At 36.8% G+C, this 17,473-nt stretch overlaps 2 protein-coding genes across 5 annotated transcripts in view; both read right to left on the bottom strand.

Moving 5' to 3' along the window:
- Positions 1-9,961: 9,961 nt before the first annotated feature.
- LOC102601130 (DEAD-box ATP-dependent RNA helicase 56-like) overlaps positions 9,962-17,473 on the bottom strand; it is a 19,063-nt gene continuing 11,551 nt past the window's right edge. For 2 of the 3 annotated variants that reach the window (XM_006346203.2, XM_006346204.2), the window contains 9 exons: positions 15,924-16,096; positions 15,589-15,820; positions 15,366-15,484; positions 14,798-14,854; positions 14,533-14,717; positions 11,756-11,900; positions 11,588-11,671; positions 11,438-11,501; positions 9,962-10,399 (listed from right to left, as the gene is read on the bottom strand). In XM_006346203.2, the coding sequence (XP_006346265.1) occupies positions 10,389-10,399; positions 11,438-11,501; positions 11,588-11,671; positions 11,756-11,900; positions 14,533-14,717; positions 14,798-14,854; positions 15,366-15,484; positions 15,589-15,820; positions 15,924-16,096 (1,070 nt within the window). In that variant the 3' untranslated portion in view covers positions 9,962-10,388. Of the gene's footprint in view, positions 10,400-11,437; positions 11,502-11,587; positions 11,672-11,755; positions 11,901-14,532; positions 14,718-14,797; positions 14,855-15,365; positions 15,485-15,588; positions 15,821-15,923; positions 16,200-17,473 lie in introns of all 3 variants that reach the window. The other variant, XM_006346205.2, reaches the window with a different exon arrangement.
- LOC107060357 (uncharacterized) lies at positions 16,555-17,467 on the bottom strand. 2 transcript variants are annotated; one of them, XM_015308193.1, is made up of 2 exons: positions 17,366-17,467; positions 16,555-17,257 (listed from the first exon to the last, which is right to left on the bottom strand). In XM_015308193.1, the coding sequence occupies exons 1-2, from the start codon at positions 17,457-17,459 to the stop codon at positions 16,659-16,661; spliced, it is 693 nt and encodes a 230-aa protein (XP_015163679.1). In that variant the 5' UTR covers positions 17,460-17,467; the 3' UTR covers positions 16,555-16,658. The 2 variants fall into 2 exon arrangements, with proteins under 2 accessions (XP_015163679.1, XP_015163680.1); XM_015308194.1 differs by having other exon boundaries at positions 16,555-17,264; positions 17,373-17,467.

Genomic DNA, 17,473 nt, shown 5'->3' with positions numbered 1-17,473 from the left:
AAGACCTTTTTGATCTTGAGTGAGCTGAAGCGAATGTTAATTGGAAAATAAGGGCAAACCTATGGTGAAGTCACGCATGTGTTCATCTTTGTGAGTGTGACAGTTGTATGTGATTTCGGAACTATAAAGTGTTGAAGCATTCTGTGTGAATATGGAATCATCTTTGTGTAAGGGCATTTGAGTACCTTTGTTGAGCTTCAACTTGCATTTGAAGCAAGTACTGTGAACTTGAGCATCTTTGATAATGGTGAGTCACAAGTTGAATCTTTGAGTGCACAATTGATCCTTTGCATGAATAAGTTGAGTCTTGTTGTGTGCATTCATGATTGAGTCTTTTGTAGCACGGTTTGAAACATCCTTTTTGAACTGCTGAAGTTGACTTTTTCTTGCCCTTGACTTTTACTTGAGGGCAAGAAAAAGTTTAAGTTGGGGGTGTTGATGAGTCCGAGATTTTGACTCATTTATGGCTTTGTTTGCATAGAATTAGTGTCCTCAAATGCTCAATTTATGCCAATAACTAATGTAAAACCCTTGATTTTCAGATATATGGGTTGAGGAACAAGGCTAGTACAGAAATGGTCAACAAGGACAACACAAGCTGAAAAAGAGAAGAGGAAAAACAAGCCTGATGATCGCCGAGATCACTCGGCGAATCGCCAAGTTGATCCGCTATCGCCTAAATTTATAGAACTCTGAGATTGGATTAGGAGTAACTTCGGCGGGCACTAGTTCCATTCGGCGTGTCGACGATCACATCGGCAATGGATGACCTCGCCGCCAAAAGTACTGATGGAGATCTAGATAAGTGTTGATGGGAGAGTTAAAAGGCAAATAGGCGCATCGCGGAATGAAATGGGGATCCCAATCTGGCTCACCTAAATTTACAGTGGTTGGACTAAGAAGATGTGAAGAATGAAGGTCGATCAGCGAGTCACCGAACAGTCGGCGAAGCTCGACTATCCTCGCCGATTGGTCTCCAAAATCCACACATCAGACTTGTATAAATTGATTTTTGCAAGGCAGAGAAAGCATTCAGAAAACGTGAGGAACAAAATATAGAGAGCAAAAACACTACCATTGTTGATTTGAAGTGATTTTAGCAAGGTTTTTCATTTGGGTTTTGTAATAGAGAAGATTTTAGTGAATTTTAACTTTCGAATTTCATTTACCCAACTATGGAAAACGTGGTAGGTACTTAATTGCATCTTTTTACTATGATTGGCTAAAACCCTAACCTTGGGGGTTTGACAATGTGACCAATTGTTGCATTTGACTAAATGGGTGTTATCAATTAGTGAATTTTGGTGTTAATTTGAAGTGGGTCTGAATTATTACTGTGGTTTAACTTTATTATTGCATATTTAGTGTGATATAGTTCAAAGTTTTTTGCTTGCTCGAGAGAGAAATACAGAGCCAACGTAGTAATTTGGCATCCTTAGTAGTGGGTCATTACGGTTTCAGCTTGAGAAAGTGGGTTGGTCGTCTTATGGATAGTGTTGAAGTTCGAGAGAACTCAACGGAAATAAGGTAATTGTTCAAGAGAAAATTGATTTACTTATAATCCATTCTACCCACGATGAATTAACATTGTTGGTAATTATGTACACCTATTAAGTTGAATTTGGCAGTTGGTTAGTCAATCCCCCAAGGGTTTTCTAGTTATTCGATCGCTCCTTGTTGATTGTCGAAGTGGGTTGGTAACAACATCCTGAAATTTGGCTGTTAGATTCTTAAGTGTTGTGTTCATTCAGCTGCAAAGGCCACCGTCATACTTTCGTATTTGAATTCAAAAGAAAGCTACTCTATGTGGGATCAACCCCAACTCAGTTGGTTGGGTTATATACTGACTAACGATCGTTGACACTTAGAATTGGATGAAGTGTCCCTGAAACGTTAATCAGTCATTGAATCAAGGGCAAGGATGAGTAAACTAGTGTCGGGGGCTTCTGACTTAGTGGCCAAAGAATGCCTAACCTCCATTCTTGTTAAAGAGATGGATGTCAACCGTTTGATGGTCCATGCACAAAAAAAAAGCTTAAGGAGAAAACTAAGGATTCAAAGAGGGCGAGAAGGGATGATGGTGATTCTTCACGTTCAAGGTACGGTGGAGGTAATGTTCTCGAGGTAAGGATTCTAGTGAGAATATGTGGCCCGAGTGTAGGGAGTGTGGAAGAAGACATGATGGTAAATGCTTAACCGGTACGGATGATTGCTTTGGTTGTGGTAAGAGTGGCCATAAGATAAGGGATTATCCATCACTTACGGCTAAGGGAAGAGAAGGTAGGCAAGTTCAATCTAGTGGTTTCGATTCAAGTGCCCCGAAGCAATATAGGTTTTATGCTCTTCAGACTCGAAAAGATCATGAGGGTTCTCCGAATTTAGTTATTGGTAAGTTATGGTCTTTAAGCTTGTGGTTACGCATTCCTTGATATTGAGTGTTTCATTGTCTATGGTAAGGCTTCATGTATGGTGATTGTGTTTGAAGTAGTCCTTGAAATCCTAGTGGAAACTTCTTAAGTGTTTACTTGTATCAATATGTCCGTTGTTGTTAAGATTTTGGTGTTATGCTTGGGTTAAGGGAGATGGATTTGAAAAAACTAGGGAGGAAGGGAGAGATAGTGTGGTTCATTGTTGGTGTGTGAGTAGAACTATGTTGATGTTGGAAGAGTTCCTTGTTATGGTTTGGTGTGCGAAAATTCGAAGGCGGTGTGTTGTCGTAGTATCCCTATATTTTCCTTCTATCTTCGGGTCTATTTTGAAGCCTTAGCCCTCATGATTCACTCTTTAGGACTCGTGTGTCTTAGTCATCCTCATGTTTCCTCATGCATGCATGCTCATGAAAAAATTGACTTTTTAAAGATATGATTTAGCTTACTTGATTGCTTCATGTTTATGTGCATTTGAGTACGAGTTGCATATAGACCTTATGATATGATGTTTTGAATATGTTAAAAGCTTGGAGTCGAGGTTCCTCCTTGGTTATGTGCATTTTGATGAAGTTGCATTAATGATTTGGTTAGTAGTTTCTCTCCTACTCTTTTCGTACTAGTTTGAATTCATTCGAGGAAGAATGTTCCCAAGGGGGAGATATTGTAACACCTCAGATTCAAGAAAGGCTAGAAAAGGGTCAAGCGGGCAAGCCACAAGCCCAAAAGTGGACCATGGAACCCTAGACGGGACGCGAAGGGGACCACGGTCGTTAATTGGCTCATGATAGATTTCCAAAACCTGCCCCAGGCAAGCTTCACCTTGACAGACTCCCAGACGGTCCATGGTGATGTTGACAGGTCGTCAAAGGAGTCGTCAAGTGGCCTAAATCAAAAGGGGTTCTCCCCTAGTCACTGGTCAAGGACCACAGACGTCTAAACGGCCCATGAAGCCCCACACGGACCGTGTAGTCATCCGTGAAAGGGGTCTATCAAACTTAGAGTTCAGGGTCAACTTCAAACAATCATATGTCTTAGCACAAAATGAATTAAGTGGCCCATGACTTATCAAATTAAAGATATGTGAGCCATCTTTCCAACACCAATTATTTTTCCTAATTTCAAGCTCGGAGTAAAAAGTTATGCCCAAAATAGTGAAGCCCTATCAAGTAGAATTTCTTCACGACCCGTTAGACAGGCCATGGTGCTCTAGACGACCCATTTAGGCCTTCTAGTTAGTCAATTCGGCACCTTTAAGTCAGGGGCTTTGAGGTCTTTCCCAATTGTTTTAACTCAATACTACGGCATTTTACCTTCTACCCAAATCCATATATAATGATTTAAACCCCCAAATCACCCAAACTCAATTCATTCTCTTAAAAATCCCAAATGTTTTTCAAGCACCTCCTCTTAAATATTTCTCTCTCTAAGAAGAAAAAGAAGTCAAGTTACGCTTTCAAGTCAAGTCTACAATTTCACCATTGATTTTAAGGTTTTGGCATCAAGGTATGATAGTATTCACCTATGGAGTCCTTTCCTCCATAGGGTTCCAAAATTCTCCAATTTACAAGTTAGAAATCTCCAATTGAAGCTGGGGTTTTCTTCCATGTCATGGGTTCCTTTCAATGTTCATCCAATTGATTGTTTTATGACTTTCTATGCATGAATTGAAGTAATTGCATAATTTTAAGTTTATTTCCCATGAACCCATGAATATCTATGATTTTGATTATAAACCATGAAAGATGAATTTAAGAAGATATGCATGCCCTTTTGATGAGATTGATGTAAATGAAGTTGAGGATGTATTGACTTTGAAAACATAATGAAGCTTATGAATTATTGAAAAGGATGCATGTTTATGAAAGTATGTTTATGACTCAAGTAAGCTTATAGATGAAGATATCTATATGTTCTATGCAGCTTGGCCACATGACATAAATGACTTCTCGATTTGACTTCAATGCTTTTCTGGATATTTTCCCAAATTAGATCTTGATTAGTATGGTATTCGGATATGCCATCAATGACAATAGATCACGCTTTCAAAACTATTTCCATTAGTAGTAGGGCATTTCTAGCATGGAGTGAATGACTATGGGCGTTAAAAGCTATTATGAAAATATCATGGCTGGTGAAAGGTTTTCTCACGCATTGTCTAAGGATCTATCCTATGATACGACAAGTGGCGAATACCCATGTCTCTTAATGATAAGACAAGTTAAAATTAATAACTATTCTATTGGATTTATGCTTAGCACCGAGAGGATATTGAGATGGAAGCTCTCCCATAGCTTGAGGCAGGGTTTCTAGTAGCAATCTCCTTATCCCATAGGATGATTGTCTTAAGATAGATGATGATTGTCTTAGATAGACATTAGCTAGTGGATCCACTTAAGCTAGAAGTTCAAGGTCCTACCTTGGCAAGTAGGACACCCTCTTTTCGGTGTGAGAAGAGTACACTGGATTCCATGTTATAGGTCACATGGTCTCTATGTCGGTTAAGGCTACTTCCCACAACAATGATTAACTAAGGTTACTTCAAGAAATATCTAACATTTGTTCAAAGATGATCGTACTTTCATTGACCATGATTACGGTTTATGTTTTCTAATCCTCTTATCTCATGTTTTGACTTGGTCTTTGCATATCACGAAAAGTCCTTTTAGCATGATTTCAAAATTTTTATGCTTTGCTATCATACTTGGGACATATTTATACTATCGCATACTCTTGAACATTATTTCACTAATGTAGGGTCCGATGCTCCTATTCCGCATTTTCGTGGCTAGGGATCACTTAGTAGATATAGAAAATTGGTGATTCCTCGTGTTCCGGTGACCAAGCCTTATTTCTTATTGTCTTTACTTTTTAGAGATTGTATGTGATGTACGGGTTATGTACCGATCACTCTTAATGTAATAGATGGCTTTGAGACTATATAGACTTCCGCTTCGTTTTGACAAACTCTTTTATGTTATAAACTGTCTTTTAAACTCTTTCAATACTATTATCTTATTTATGTATGCTAAGTGGCTTGTGTAGGGCCTCTCGGGGTCTTACACGCCATGTCATGTCTAGGGTGTACTTTGAGTCGTGACAAAGGCTCATCTCTAGCCATGACATTGGAGTTCCGTTTGGAGGTGGGGCTGGAGTGGCGTAGATAATGGTCGTTTGTAATTGTTGTGGAAAATTCTGGGAGTTTTGGGGGATGGGATTGTTCATATTTTCCATTCTGGGTTGTTCACATGGTGATGAGTTTGGAGAATTTGGAACTTGGCTGTTTAGCGTCTGGTTTGGGAACTTAGACGTGAGTGAGGCATTGTTTTCTATATTTGGTAAGTTAATAAATATGGAGCGGATAGGAAAAGTAGAGATAATATTGGAAGATTTATTATTTGTTTGTCTGTTAGTACTAGGAATAATAGTATCAGAATCCTTTTCCAATTTATCTATTTTTAGAACTCGGCTTGCCGGCTCCCCTGTCATCAGGTCACCAACTTCCTTGACCTTCCGGCACTGGGCAGGCGTCTGCCCCCATACATGGTCTTACGACTTTGCGGGGTAATATCTACGTCGGTCCATTTCGATACAGTTGTATCATAGCTAGAGGAGGATGTGGAGAGAGAGCTTCCACGTTGGACAAAAGGTGATGTGATGTGGACTCTATCTCTAAGGATTTATCGGGATGGGTAAATGTATCCTCTATGCTTGCTACTTTTAGTGGATGTGATGATAGTATTAGGGGGGTAGCAAGGTAAGTCTTAGTGAGGGGTACAGGGGCTAAAAGGCTATTTTCTCTAAGGGTAAAGTAGGGGCCTCCAACAGAGGAGGGGCCGCCAACTAATATCAAGTTATTTTAAGTTGAATTAACACTACACAAGCTTCCAATTTTTCACACCCATGTCTCTATCTAACCCTAGGAATATAAATGGGGAGAGGCGGGGCGGGGAAAATCTTGACATGCTTAAATTTAACTTGCCTAACAGTTTAAGCATGTTTTCAAAAATTGCCATATTCTGCCTTATCAGGACCTATCTATATATTTTCTTTCATTTTTTTCCACCTTGAAAAAAATTGTACTATGCACATTACTTTGTTTTTTTACTTTTTTTTATTGATTAGTTGTTCCACCCTCTGTATTGATTTGGATCTTTTAAAATTGATTTGAACTTTTTCATATAAACATAAACTCACTTATAAGGAATTACATAAACCACCACTACGGTAGTATTAGATGGGAACAATCAAGGGAGACTTACATAAATCAGACTAGTTTAGGAGCTAATTACTTAGATACACACTAATTTATAATATTACATATCTTACCATATTTTGGTGTGTCCAAATACGTCCAGATAGATGTGTCTGGAGATACAGTAATTTGTTCTAGATACATTGTATGCAAGTGGATTCGCATGACACTTGGGGTCTAAAGTAGTAAAGAAGGGCTTTTTGGGGTTTAATTTTCTTTCTATCTGACAGGACAAACAAAGAAATAGGAAGGGATGGTTCTTTCATTCCATTGATAGAAGTCTAACTAGGAAAAGACTCTCTCTATTACTTTGAGAAGAGAATCGTTGGTTTGACCGATGAACTACGTGGGAAAATAGACCTTCTTTCTTTGATTTGAAGCAAGATTTTTGGAAAGTAACAATTCCATTCAGTTCGCTTTTGGAAAACTTGTTGGTCGCGGATTAGTTCGTTCTGCGCCGCCAGCGGCCTCAACTCAAGGCGCAGGTTGATCTCTCTGGTTGAGGCTGCATTCATTTAGTCATATTCAACTTGACACGTGGGAAGGGCTTACTCTACTAGTGGATACATAATAAATCTCGCTCGCCTCTCTGTAATATCGCTCATCACTCTCTACCATATACATGTGAATCACACCAAAAACATACAGATACATATATCTAGTGTGATTCACATGTATCTAGGATACATACGAATCTCACTCACTTCCCTCCCCATCTTGCTTGCCTCTCTCCCTATTTTTGTGTATCTAGTAGTAAAAATGCATGCATCTAAGTGTATTTTTTCAATATATGATATGAAACTCTTAATTAATGGTAAGATACGTACTCACTCCGTTTCAAAAAGAATGATTTGCTTTCCTTTTTAACCTGTTTCAAAAGAATGACTCCTTTTTTAGCAACACTTAAGTTTAAGTTTTCCCCATGGCATGTTTAAGACCACAAGATTAAAGAGTATTTTGGTATATTTGTTCTAACTTTAATTTAAGACTACAAGATTGAAAAGTCTATTAAACTTTGTGTCAAATCAAACTAGATTATTTATTTTTTTAAAACGGAGGGAGTAATATTTTGAAAGTATAGGTAATAATAGTATATATAGTAGTAAAGTAGGTCTATTATTTAGTTTTTCCAACAATAAATTACCATGGCAAGAAGAGAGAGAAATTAGTTATGAAAAGAATAGAAAGAGGAAAAAAAATTAAACATGATAAATAAAGGTATAAATAACCCTGGCTGACTGTAAGTTCAATAGTAACAGAGCTCTTAAGAAATTGCTGAAATATTTTTAAGCCCTGCTACTTTTGCTATCACGAAAAAATGGCACAGCATGACATCTCATTTTACTAATTGGCAACAAATAGCCATCTTTTATTTTCTTGACAAAAAAAGATTTTTAAAAATTAAATTTTGCAAATAGTAGCCCACGTATTGGGAAGTTTTTTTTAAAATTAAATTACATAATTTTAGGAGGTGGCAGCATGATGTCCTTTTTTATTTGGGAAGTACTCCCTCCGTTTCACAAAGAATGACCTGGTTTGACTTGGCACGGAGTTTAAGTAAATAAAAGAAGACTTTTGAATCTTGTGGTCCTAAATTAAAGTTATGTCAAATGTACAAAATTGCCCTTAATCTTGTGGTCTTAAACATGCCACGTGGAAAGCAAAAAGTAAAATGTTACCAAAAAAGGAAATAGGTCATTCTTTTTGAAACTGACTAAAAAGGAAAGGAGGTCATTCTTTGTGAAACGGAGGGAGTAATTTTTTTCTCCCTTTTTTTCTCTTCTTTCTCATACACACAATTCTTTTGAATGATTTTTTTTTATTGATTATGTAAATATTTCTTCAATTCTTCTTCTTCATTACTTTGAATAAAAGTTCTTGTTTATTAGTTTTACATATTGAATTCTATAAAAATATTTGTCCATAGTGTATTTTTTCTCTTTCGCTTTTAAATTCTTGATGGTTTGTTGATGTCTACCCGTCAATTTCTCTAATTGTTAGCCTATGTTTGATCCCCTCTTGTATTGTCATTCATTTTTTTTGGGGAATTTAATTTTTTTAATTGAAGGTTATATCTAATTTAGGCAAAAATTTACTTAATAGTGATTAATTGTGGGTATCAATTGTTATGTTTAAGAAAGTTATCCTAGGATTATTCATAAAAATGGGGATTCTGATTCTAATTTTGTGGATTCTCCATCCATAACTCTAAATTTTATAGCCATGTAAGTCTTCTCATTATCCGATTCGACTTGTGTGTTTGCTATTGCGCAATTTATATTTCATGTGCAATCCTCATTTACTGAAGAAAGAAACTGGAATGTCTACAAATTTTGAGAGAATGAATATACGGATATGTATACATGAATGCAATGCATACATGATGTTCATGAATTTAAAAAAATCTTCAATGCAGTGTATACATATTATAAGTGAATGAATGCATAAAGTGTTTGACTTTTAATATGTATACACTGGAGGGGATAACATAGCTATAAATGTATACTAATACTAATTGAATGAATACACCATTCTTCTACCTATATACAATCAAGTATACAATTGGATTTTTTTTTATCAAGTAACGAACAAAAAAATATATGAAAATACATAATTTACGTTTTTGGGAGGTTACGTATTGTATATACAACTTTTTATGTTTCCGTTGTTTTTGTTGTTTAGTGATATTGGTTATACGAGGAAAACAAAAAAAAACTATTAAAATGTCATTTATAAATTTGGGCCATTTTGTGCTTATTTTTTATTTGTCTATTAAATGCTAATTATTATTGGGCTATTTATTGCTAATTATAACTATCAGTTGTATATATATGTCATTTCCTCCACACTAATTGTATTGATAAAATGAGTTTTGCCCCACACCTTCTTCAAGGCTCTGCCCTGCCCTATTGTCCCAAACTATATATAGTTTGAAGAAAGAATCCCACTTTGATAATGGTTGCTTTCAAAAATTGTATATGATCTTAACATCACAATATTTAGTTGCACTGTTTCAGACATCACATGATTCTCTGACACTACTTCCTAGAGTGTAGAGCCATTTGTCTCGCTATATCTTCCAAGCTACTTAAGAGAACCATGCATTTTTCTACAAGTAATTGTCGAGAATGCATTAATAGAGATGATCTTCACCGCAACTTGTTTAGCTGTATCCATCATATTATCAAAACAGCACTTTCAAATGACAGTGCAGCTTCATCTGCTAGGACAGCGGTATGAGAAATTTATTTGTGCCAGGAATGTCTTACACAAGGCACAATCAGCGGAAAAAAAAATATATACTTACCAGATTAACAGAGTTTCCAGATTCAGTTTCAGTTGTCAGCTTACAGTTTCTCATCACAAATATAGTTCTTGAACTTCAAGTGAACAAATTTAAGTAAACATCAACTAGTACTCTGGACCTGGCCTGAATTAATCATTAGCAACTAGGCAGCAGAAGGGACATCAGTTGTGTTCTTAAAAGGATTACATTAACATTTGGAGTTCTCGAACTGATTAAAACATGTATGGATTCCATAGGTACATCAATCTAAAAGTGCAGAAACAGAGGCAGCTACCCATTCTTCCAATTAATTGGATCAAATTCCGACAGTTTGTTGAACAAAAAAAGCATAACCGCCTTATTGTGAACCCTTATCTTCATGCAACTTCACCTGAATATTTTCCAGGAAGACCTCACTCCACTATGATGGCACTGCACACACAAGACTACTTTTTGAGCACCTTAAACCAACTGCTCAAGCAGTTAAAACACATTGCAAATTCAAGAGAAATACAAAAGCAAAAACAATTAAGATGACACTTAGCTTTGATATTTCACAATATCAACCCATCAAGAAACAATTGTATTAGATTAAGTTAGCAAAACACAAAGGGGCCAAATACACACAATCTTCCAAACTCACTGTAGCAAAGGATACTTGTACTCAATGCAAAACTTCTTTTTTTGATGACCATGGTGTCCAGGCCAGCTTTCACGCACTCAATGCAAAACTTTTACCAAGAAAGTCACACTTGGCTTTTAAAAACAACACAAAGATTTAGTTATGAATTTACTCCGCCATCTATTTCATAGTAAACACAAACGGCAATCCCCATGTGTAAATTTGATGAATATTTCATTATTTACAATCTCATTATATACTCGGTAAACTAAAAGGATAGTTCAGGATAAATTAGCCAATCTAGCTTCTTATATATGAAAGGATCTGTTTTGCTCTTCTCCTTCCATTATTAGTGTTAACAGCAGAAACTCGTATCCACTCGATTTTCATATTATTTTGTTGTAGTGACTGTTCCTTTTTAATATGTGTTGTCATGCTTTCTTTAGTATTTTGTATTGGCTTCTTCACTCTCATTGTTTTCTTCTTTCAAACTACTTTGTAATACTTTTACTTGAGTAGAGGTCTATTAGAAAAGCCTATCTACCTCCCAAGGTAGGAGTAAGGTCTGCATACACACTACCCTCCCTAGATCCCAGTTGCAGGATTACACCAAGTATGTTGTTATTATTGAAACACTTATCCACATAAAATAACCAGTTTGCATTGAAAGGGCTATTTTCATGTCCATTTCAGAACTTCCTATTTATCCTCAACCTCTAAGCAGAAAATGGCTAAAATTTCCAGAACCTTCTTATCAATTAGTTCATATAGCCTATATAATTGAGAAAAGCAACGAACATAAGGAAATGAAAGCAAGTGCTAATGTTAAACATCAATTAACAGCATACTGTATGTGGAAGTATCAATCTGCTCAGGAAGCTCTTTAATATCCACTTCAAACCTCTGCTGAACCTATAATTAGTAAAGCACAAGCAAGTCAGAACAAGTGGATCAACAGAATAGGCCATAACAGGATAGAAATATCAAAGTTCTCTAACCTGATTAAGAACATCAGAATCTGATGCAGACGAGACAAATGTGATGGCAAGGCCTTTAGTTCCAAACCTACCAGCTCTACCCACCTATACAATCACAAGTACTAAGATAATTATTAGAATCTACATAAGATGTATAAATTAAAACAGAAAACCAAAGATGAGAATTACTCTGTGAAGGTAAGTATCTGCAGAATCTGGCATGTCAAAGTTAATAACAATGTTGACCCTTTCAATGTCAATGCCCCTCCCAACCAAATCAGTTGCCACAAGAATTCTCTTGTGCCCCTCCTTGAAACCCTTATAGCGAGTCAATCTACTCAACAGAGACAAGTTATGAGTTAAACTTGCATCAGATACAAATTAATAAAAACTTAAGGGCAGCATTAAAGAATTGGTGCAGCCTCTTAATTCCACTCAATCACACAATAGTGATGAAAATTGAACACAACGATATGAGCAAGTTTTGATAATGTAATACCCCAGAAGTTGGAAAGTCGAAAAGGAAAGAAAAATGCAGAATTTGGCTGTCAGTAGTGAACTATGAGTCCCATCTACAGACCGTAGGCTGTCCTACGGGCCGTAGAAGGACAACCGTAGAAGTTGGGTTGTGTTTACAAAAATTAAGTTTCTGAAGTTTTGAACTACGACTTGACAGGACGAACCGTAGGATGGTTAACGGGCTGTAAATGGCATTCGTAAGGGTAATGCAGAGATTTGATTTGGGACCTCAGTCCTACGGAAGGGTTTGACGGGCCATCATTTGGTCTACGGGACGTAGGAAGGTTTAGTAGAAAGGTTCCAGACTTCGTGAAATTTTGAAGTGAAAGTTGAGTTCTACAGAGCGTAGGAGATTCAACGGGCCATAGAATGGTCTCGTGGGAAACAATTGAATATTAGGGTTTCTGAAGTTGGTTCTACGGTCAACCAGAACGGACCATAGAAATTCCTACGGACCCGTAGGTCAAACCAGCAATTATTTTTAAAGGATATTTGGGTCTTTTCCAATGCACTAAATGTCTATGCTAAGTCATTTTTACACTAAATCTAAGACCTATAAATACCCTTTACCCTTAGAAATTTCCCCAACTCCCTCATTCAATCAAATTCCTAAATTCTCTCCAAAAATCTTCTCTTCAGATCAAGGAAGCGGAAACTAGGGTTCTTGAAGATCAAGTCTCCTTGTTCACCATTGATTCTAGGGCTTCAATCAAGGTATGTAGGGAGTTCATCAATGGGCTCCATTCACCCATTGAGTCCCCAAAAGATTGTTCAATTCTCCAAATTCAAATTCAATTCAATTGGTTAGGTTTCCATTCAATTCCTCATGGGTTCTATTTGTATGGATTCAATAGTTTGATTTTGATCATATTATGATTATTTAGATTCAATTAATGCTTTCCAATCAATTCCATGTGAACCCATGCATTGATCATGATTTTGACTATGAACCCTATATTGCATGAATTTGAAGAAAGCTATGAATCAATGGATGATGTTTTTGTTAACTTATGCATAATTTATGAAACGGAATGAGTTATGATTTAGGTTGCATTAAGATGAGCATCAATGAATTGTGAAAGGTTTTTCTCACATGCTAAGGTATCATGACTTGGTGAAAGGTTTTCTCACTTACTTGATTCAAGATTTAATGAGCTACTCTATGTTGTTTTAGCTTGGATTAGTAATTCAATTATACTTGTCCATGGATAATGATGACTTTATGAAAATGACTATTCCATCGGGATTTAACTTAGCATCGAGAAAACTTTGAGGTAAAGGCTCAAATAGGGTAGTCTCTAGTAGCAACATCTAGTTCCTAACTGTGTGCCCCTGTAGGTTAGCCTTAAATGGCCTAGATAGTGGATCCACATACAGCACATGATATGATATAGAGTTCTGCCATATCATAGAGTTCTACCTTGGCAAGTAAACTCTCCCTTCTCGATGTAGGAGTTACATCGGTTTCCATGTTATAGCTCGTATGGTCTAATGTCGGTTAAAGTTAATATCCCACAATATGAACTAAGTTACTTACAAATGTTTTATGAATCTTTCCTTGTGAGTTTATGATGCATTGACCATGTTCATGATTTACGATTCTTCTTCAATGATTTTACTATGTTTAGCTTGGTCATGCTTATCATGTTTTCAATTGTGTCCCATTATGATCATGTTCATTTTTTATAGCATTCCCCTCATACTTAGTACATTTCATGTACTAATGCATTTTGTGATTACATTGTTTCACTAATGTAACGCTTGACGATTCCTCTCCCTCCGTTCGTGGCTAGTGAGCACTTAGAGATTTTGAAGACTTGCTGAGTCCTCATACTTTGAGGACAATGACACATTTATTGTTTTTTTATGTTTTCATTTCAGACATTGTATGTGGTGTACGGGTTATGTCCCGACCACTCATTTGATGTAATAGAAGGCTTGTTTAAACTTTGATGTACTTCCGCTTATGTCCAACTCTTTACATTCTTATGAGATTTCTTGTTTTTCTCTATTTTGTTGTGTATATGTATGTCAAGTGGCATGTGTAGAACCTTTCGTGGCCTTATACGCCATGTCACATTTAGAGTGTACTTTGGGTCGTGATAGATAACTAATACAAGGAATGGAGGAGAAAATAGTAGAACATTAATAAAGCATAGTAATCAGCATATTCAATCACATACAACTAATAGAAGAATCCTAGAGAGAGTATATTTTGTCGAACTGATATCTGGATAACATCATTTTAACTTCCCACATAACTTTAGGATCGTTAAGAAATGGACAATGGACGTAACTCCAAGAGCTCTTTTTGGATTTAGAAATTAAGTACATCTTTGAGTGCATAAGAAGACAAAGTGGAGAATGATTTGATCAATAAATTAAGTGTAACTTTAGTGCACAAGCAAATTAAGTGGAGAGCACTTGAAATTAAAAGCTATACAGACCTTTCTTCCTGAGTCATTCCAGAGTGGATGCAGATAGATGGAAAATTGCAGTCGACAAGCAATTTATTCAGCTCTGCTGCTCTGCTTACACTCTTGACAAATATAACAACTTGATTGAAGTCCAAAGCATCCAGCAGGTCATTCAGCTTCCGGTTCTTCTCCAGTTCGCTCAATTTAATGTAGTGCTATCATGAAATAGAAACAAGGTAAGAAGGCTACTAATTTTAAGAATGAGGTTAACATGTCTAGGTCCCAAAAGACATACCTGTACAAGTCCATGAAGGGTCAACTTGGCCTCATCATCAACATATATTTCCATTGGCTGAAAGGAATGTCATACCAAAGCATATTAGGAGCTTCATGAAGCTAATTGTATCCAGTACGAAATGAATAGGATGGAGATCCCCATGAACGAGGTTCTTTGATATTTCTCCTTGCAGATAGTGTAAAAGCACATCAACTATTTCCATTGTTGCTTAAAATGTGTTCTCACAATGCTAAAAGAAAACTACCAAACAGCTGCAATCATCAACCCCCACCCACCCACCCACCATTATTCTGTTTCCACTATAGATCTCCTCGAGACCTTTTCGACTATTATCTCATCACAAGAAAATGAAAAATAACAAAACAAATAGGGACAAGAACAAGCAAACTAAAAGCTTTAGTGCAGCAATCAGATTTCCCGCTCAACAACTGGACTCTAGTGATCCCTATCTTTGAGCTCTATTATAAAATAAACTTTGGCCAGATACACCTTATCTAGTGCAGAAAACTAAAATCAAGGAAGAATGGTAGACTTCTAAATTGAAGAACTGGCCACAGGGCATTACATCTTGCATAAATTTCTTGCAAATGGGGCGAATCTCTTTGCTGAGTGTTGCTGAAAACATCATTACTTGCTTGTCATGAGGAGTCGTCTTGAAAATTGCCTGCACATCTCTTCTCATGTCTGTGAAACAAACACAGGTAATCAGTGAAAGAGCTACTGAAAGAACCTCGCACGGTTTTGAATGTAACAGGAATCATGAATCGCATTATGCAGCTAACACATACCAAGTGATTCAAGCATTTTGTCACATTCATCCAGTATAAAATGCCTCACATTCCTCAAAGACAGGTCCTTATCTCTAGCCAATGCAAGTATTCTTCCAGGAGTTCCAACAACTATATGAGGGCATTCATTCTTTAGAAGCTCCTTGTGAAGTTTGATATTGACACCACCATAGAAAACAGCAACCTTGATATCAGGCAAGTATGTGCTGAACCTCTCAAATTCATGACAGATCTGCAGCAACCAAGAACCCCACACAAAAATATTTTTAACCTTGCCTCCATAGGGGGAAGCAGAAAGAATTTCTGAATTTTGTTTTGCATATTTAAATACATGCCTGATAAGCTAATTCCCTTGTGTGACATAGAACTATGGCAGCAACCTGACCAGCAACAGGTTCAATCTGTTGCAGCGTTGAAAGAACAAAAACAGCAGTTTTGCCCATTCCAGATTTAGCTTGACAAAGAACATCCATGCCTAGAATTGCTTGTGGAATACATTCATGTTGCACTGACGACGAACCAAAGAGATTGTAGCGAGGGGGACCTCAGTTTCAGTTCAAAAAAGTTTACCATTGTACATCTCCAAAATAGTAGTGATAGTGATAATTTACCTGGAAAAAAAAAAGATAGAAAGAAATCATTAATAACTATCAAAAGACAAGGAACAGCATAACAACAACAATGAAACAACAATACAACTATGCCTCAGTCTCACGCATGTTAAAGTCGATTAATGCATCCTCAATGACCACGTTACTCCATTTAAACTCATCTCGGGCCAACTTTATACAAAATAAAATATAATAAAAACTAAAATAAAGTACTAGAAGTTCTTTATATTTTCTACATACATATAAATCTCTAAAAGGCAATCTAGAAAAGCATAGGGTGTAAAGTAAAAGTGCACATGGCTAAAGCAAATTCTCAACTACTCCCTCTGATTCAATTTATGTTATTCTACTTCCGTTTTTTTTTTTGATGAAGTAAATGTTCCATTGAAGGCATCAAGAAGATGCAAATTAGTTACAAAAGTAGAAGCAAAAACAGTTGGTCTGCTGGCTCAAGTACAATTATGCTAAAACTAAGGAGCCAACAAAATTTGAAAAACTATCCAGGGAATCTACATAGGACAAATTAACCCAACTGTACAGACACATAAGGCATTCCGCTTTGAGAGAATGTAAAGGAGTTGATAGACCTTCAAAACATCTTCTGTTCCTTTCCCTCCAAATACTCCAAAAAATTGCTGCAGGTATCATCTTCCAAGTCTGTTTGATGGTGCTGTCAACTTTCCAGCAACACCAACTCTCATAAGCTTCTTTGATACTATGTGGCATGACCCAACTGAGTCCAAAAAAAGAGTAAAACATGTTCCACAATTTTGCTGTAACAGTACAATGCAGAAAAAGGTGCCTATTGCTCTCTGCTGCTTTCTGACATAAGTAGCATCCATTCACAATGATGCGTTTCCTTTTATAGAGGTTGTCTTGAGTTAGGCATGCTTCATATAGTGCAGTCCAGCAAAAACAGACGATCTTGGGCGGTAGCTTGATTTTCCAAATTAATTTCCATGGCCAGTGGTCAGTGACTGCATTAAATGCTCTTGACTGCTTGTAGGCTGCACTCACTGTGTAATTCCCGTCTCCTGTAGTACCCCATTTGAACTGATCTGTTGCCTGAGTGTTGAGAGAGAAACTAGCATTAAGTGCTCTTGACTGTTTGTAGGCTGCACTCACTGTGTAATTCCCGTCTCCTGTAGTACCCCATTTGAACTGATCTGTTGCCTGAGTGTTGAGAGAGAAACTCTGTAGAGTCTGTAGTAGTTTGATCAGGTCATTAAACTCCCAATCCTGCATATTCCTTCTAAACATAATGCTCCAGGTTG

The sequence above is a fragment of the Solanum tuberosum genome, unplaced genomic scaffold (assembly GCF_000226075.1).
Source record: "Solanum tuberosum cultivar DM 1-3 516 R44 unplaced genomic scaffold, SolTub_3.0 scf00075, whole genome shotgun sequence".
NCBI lineage: Eukaryota > Viridiplantae > Streptophyta > Magnoliopsida > Solanales > Solanaceae > Solanum > Solanum tuberosum.
This window is presented reverse-complemented; position numbering and strand designations above follow the sequence as displayed.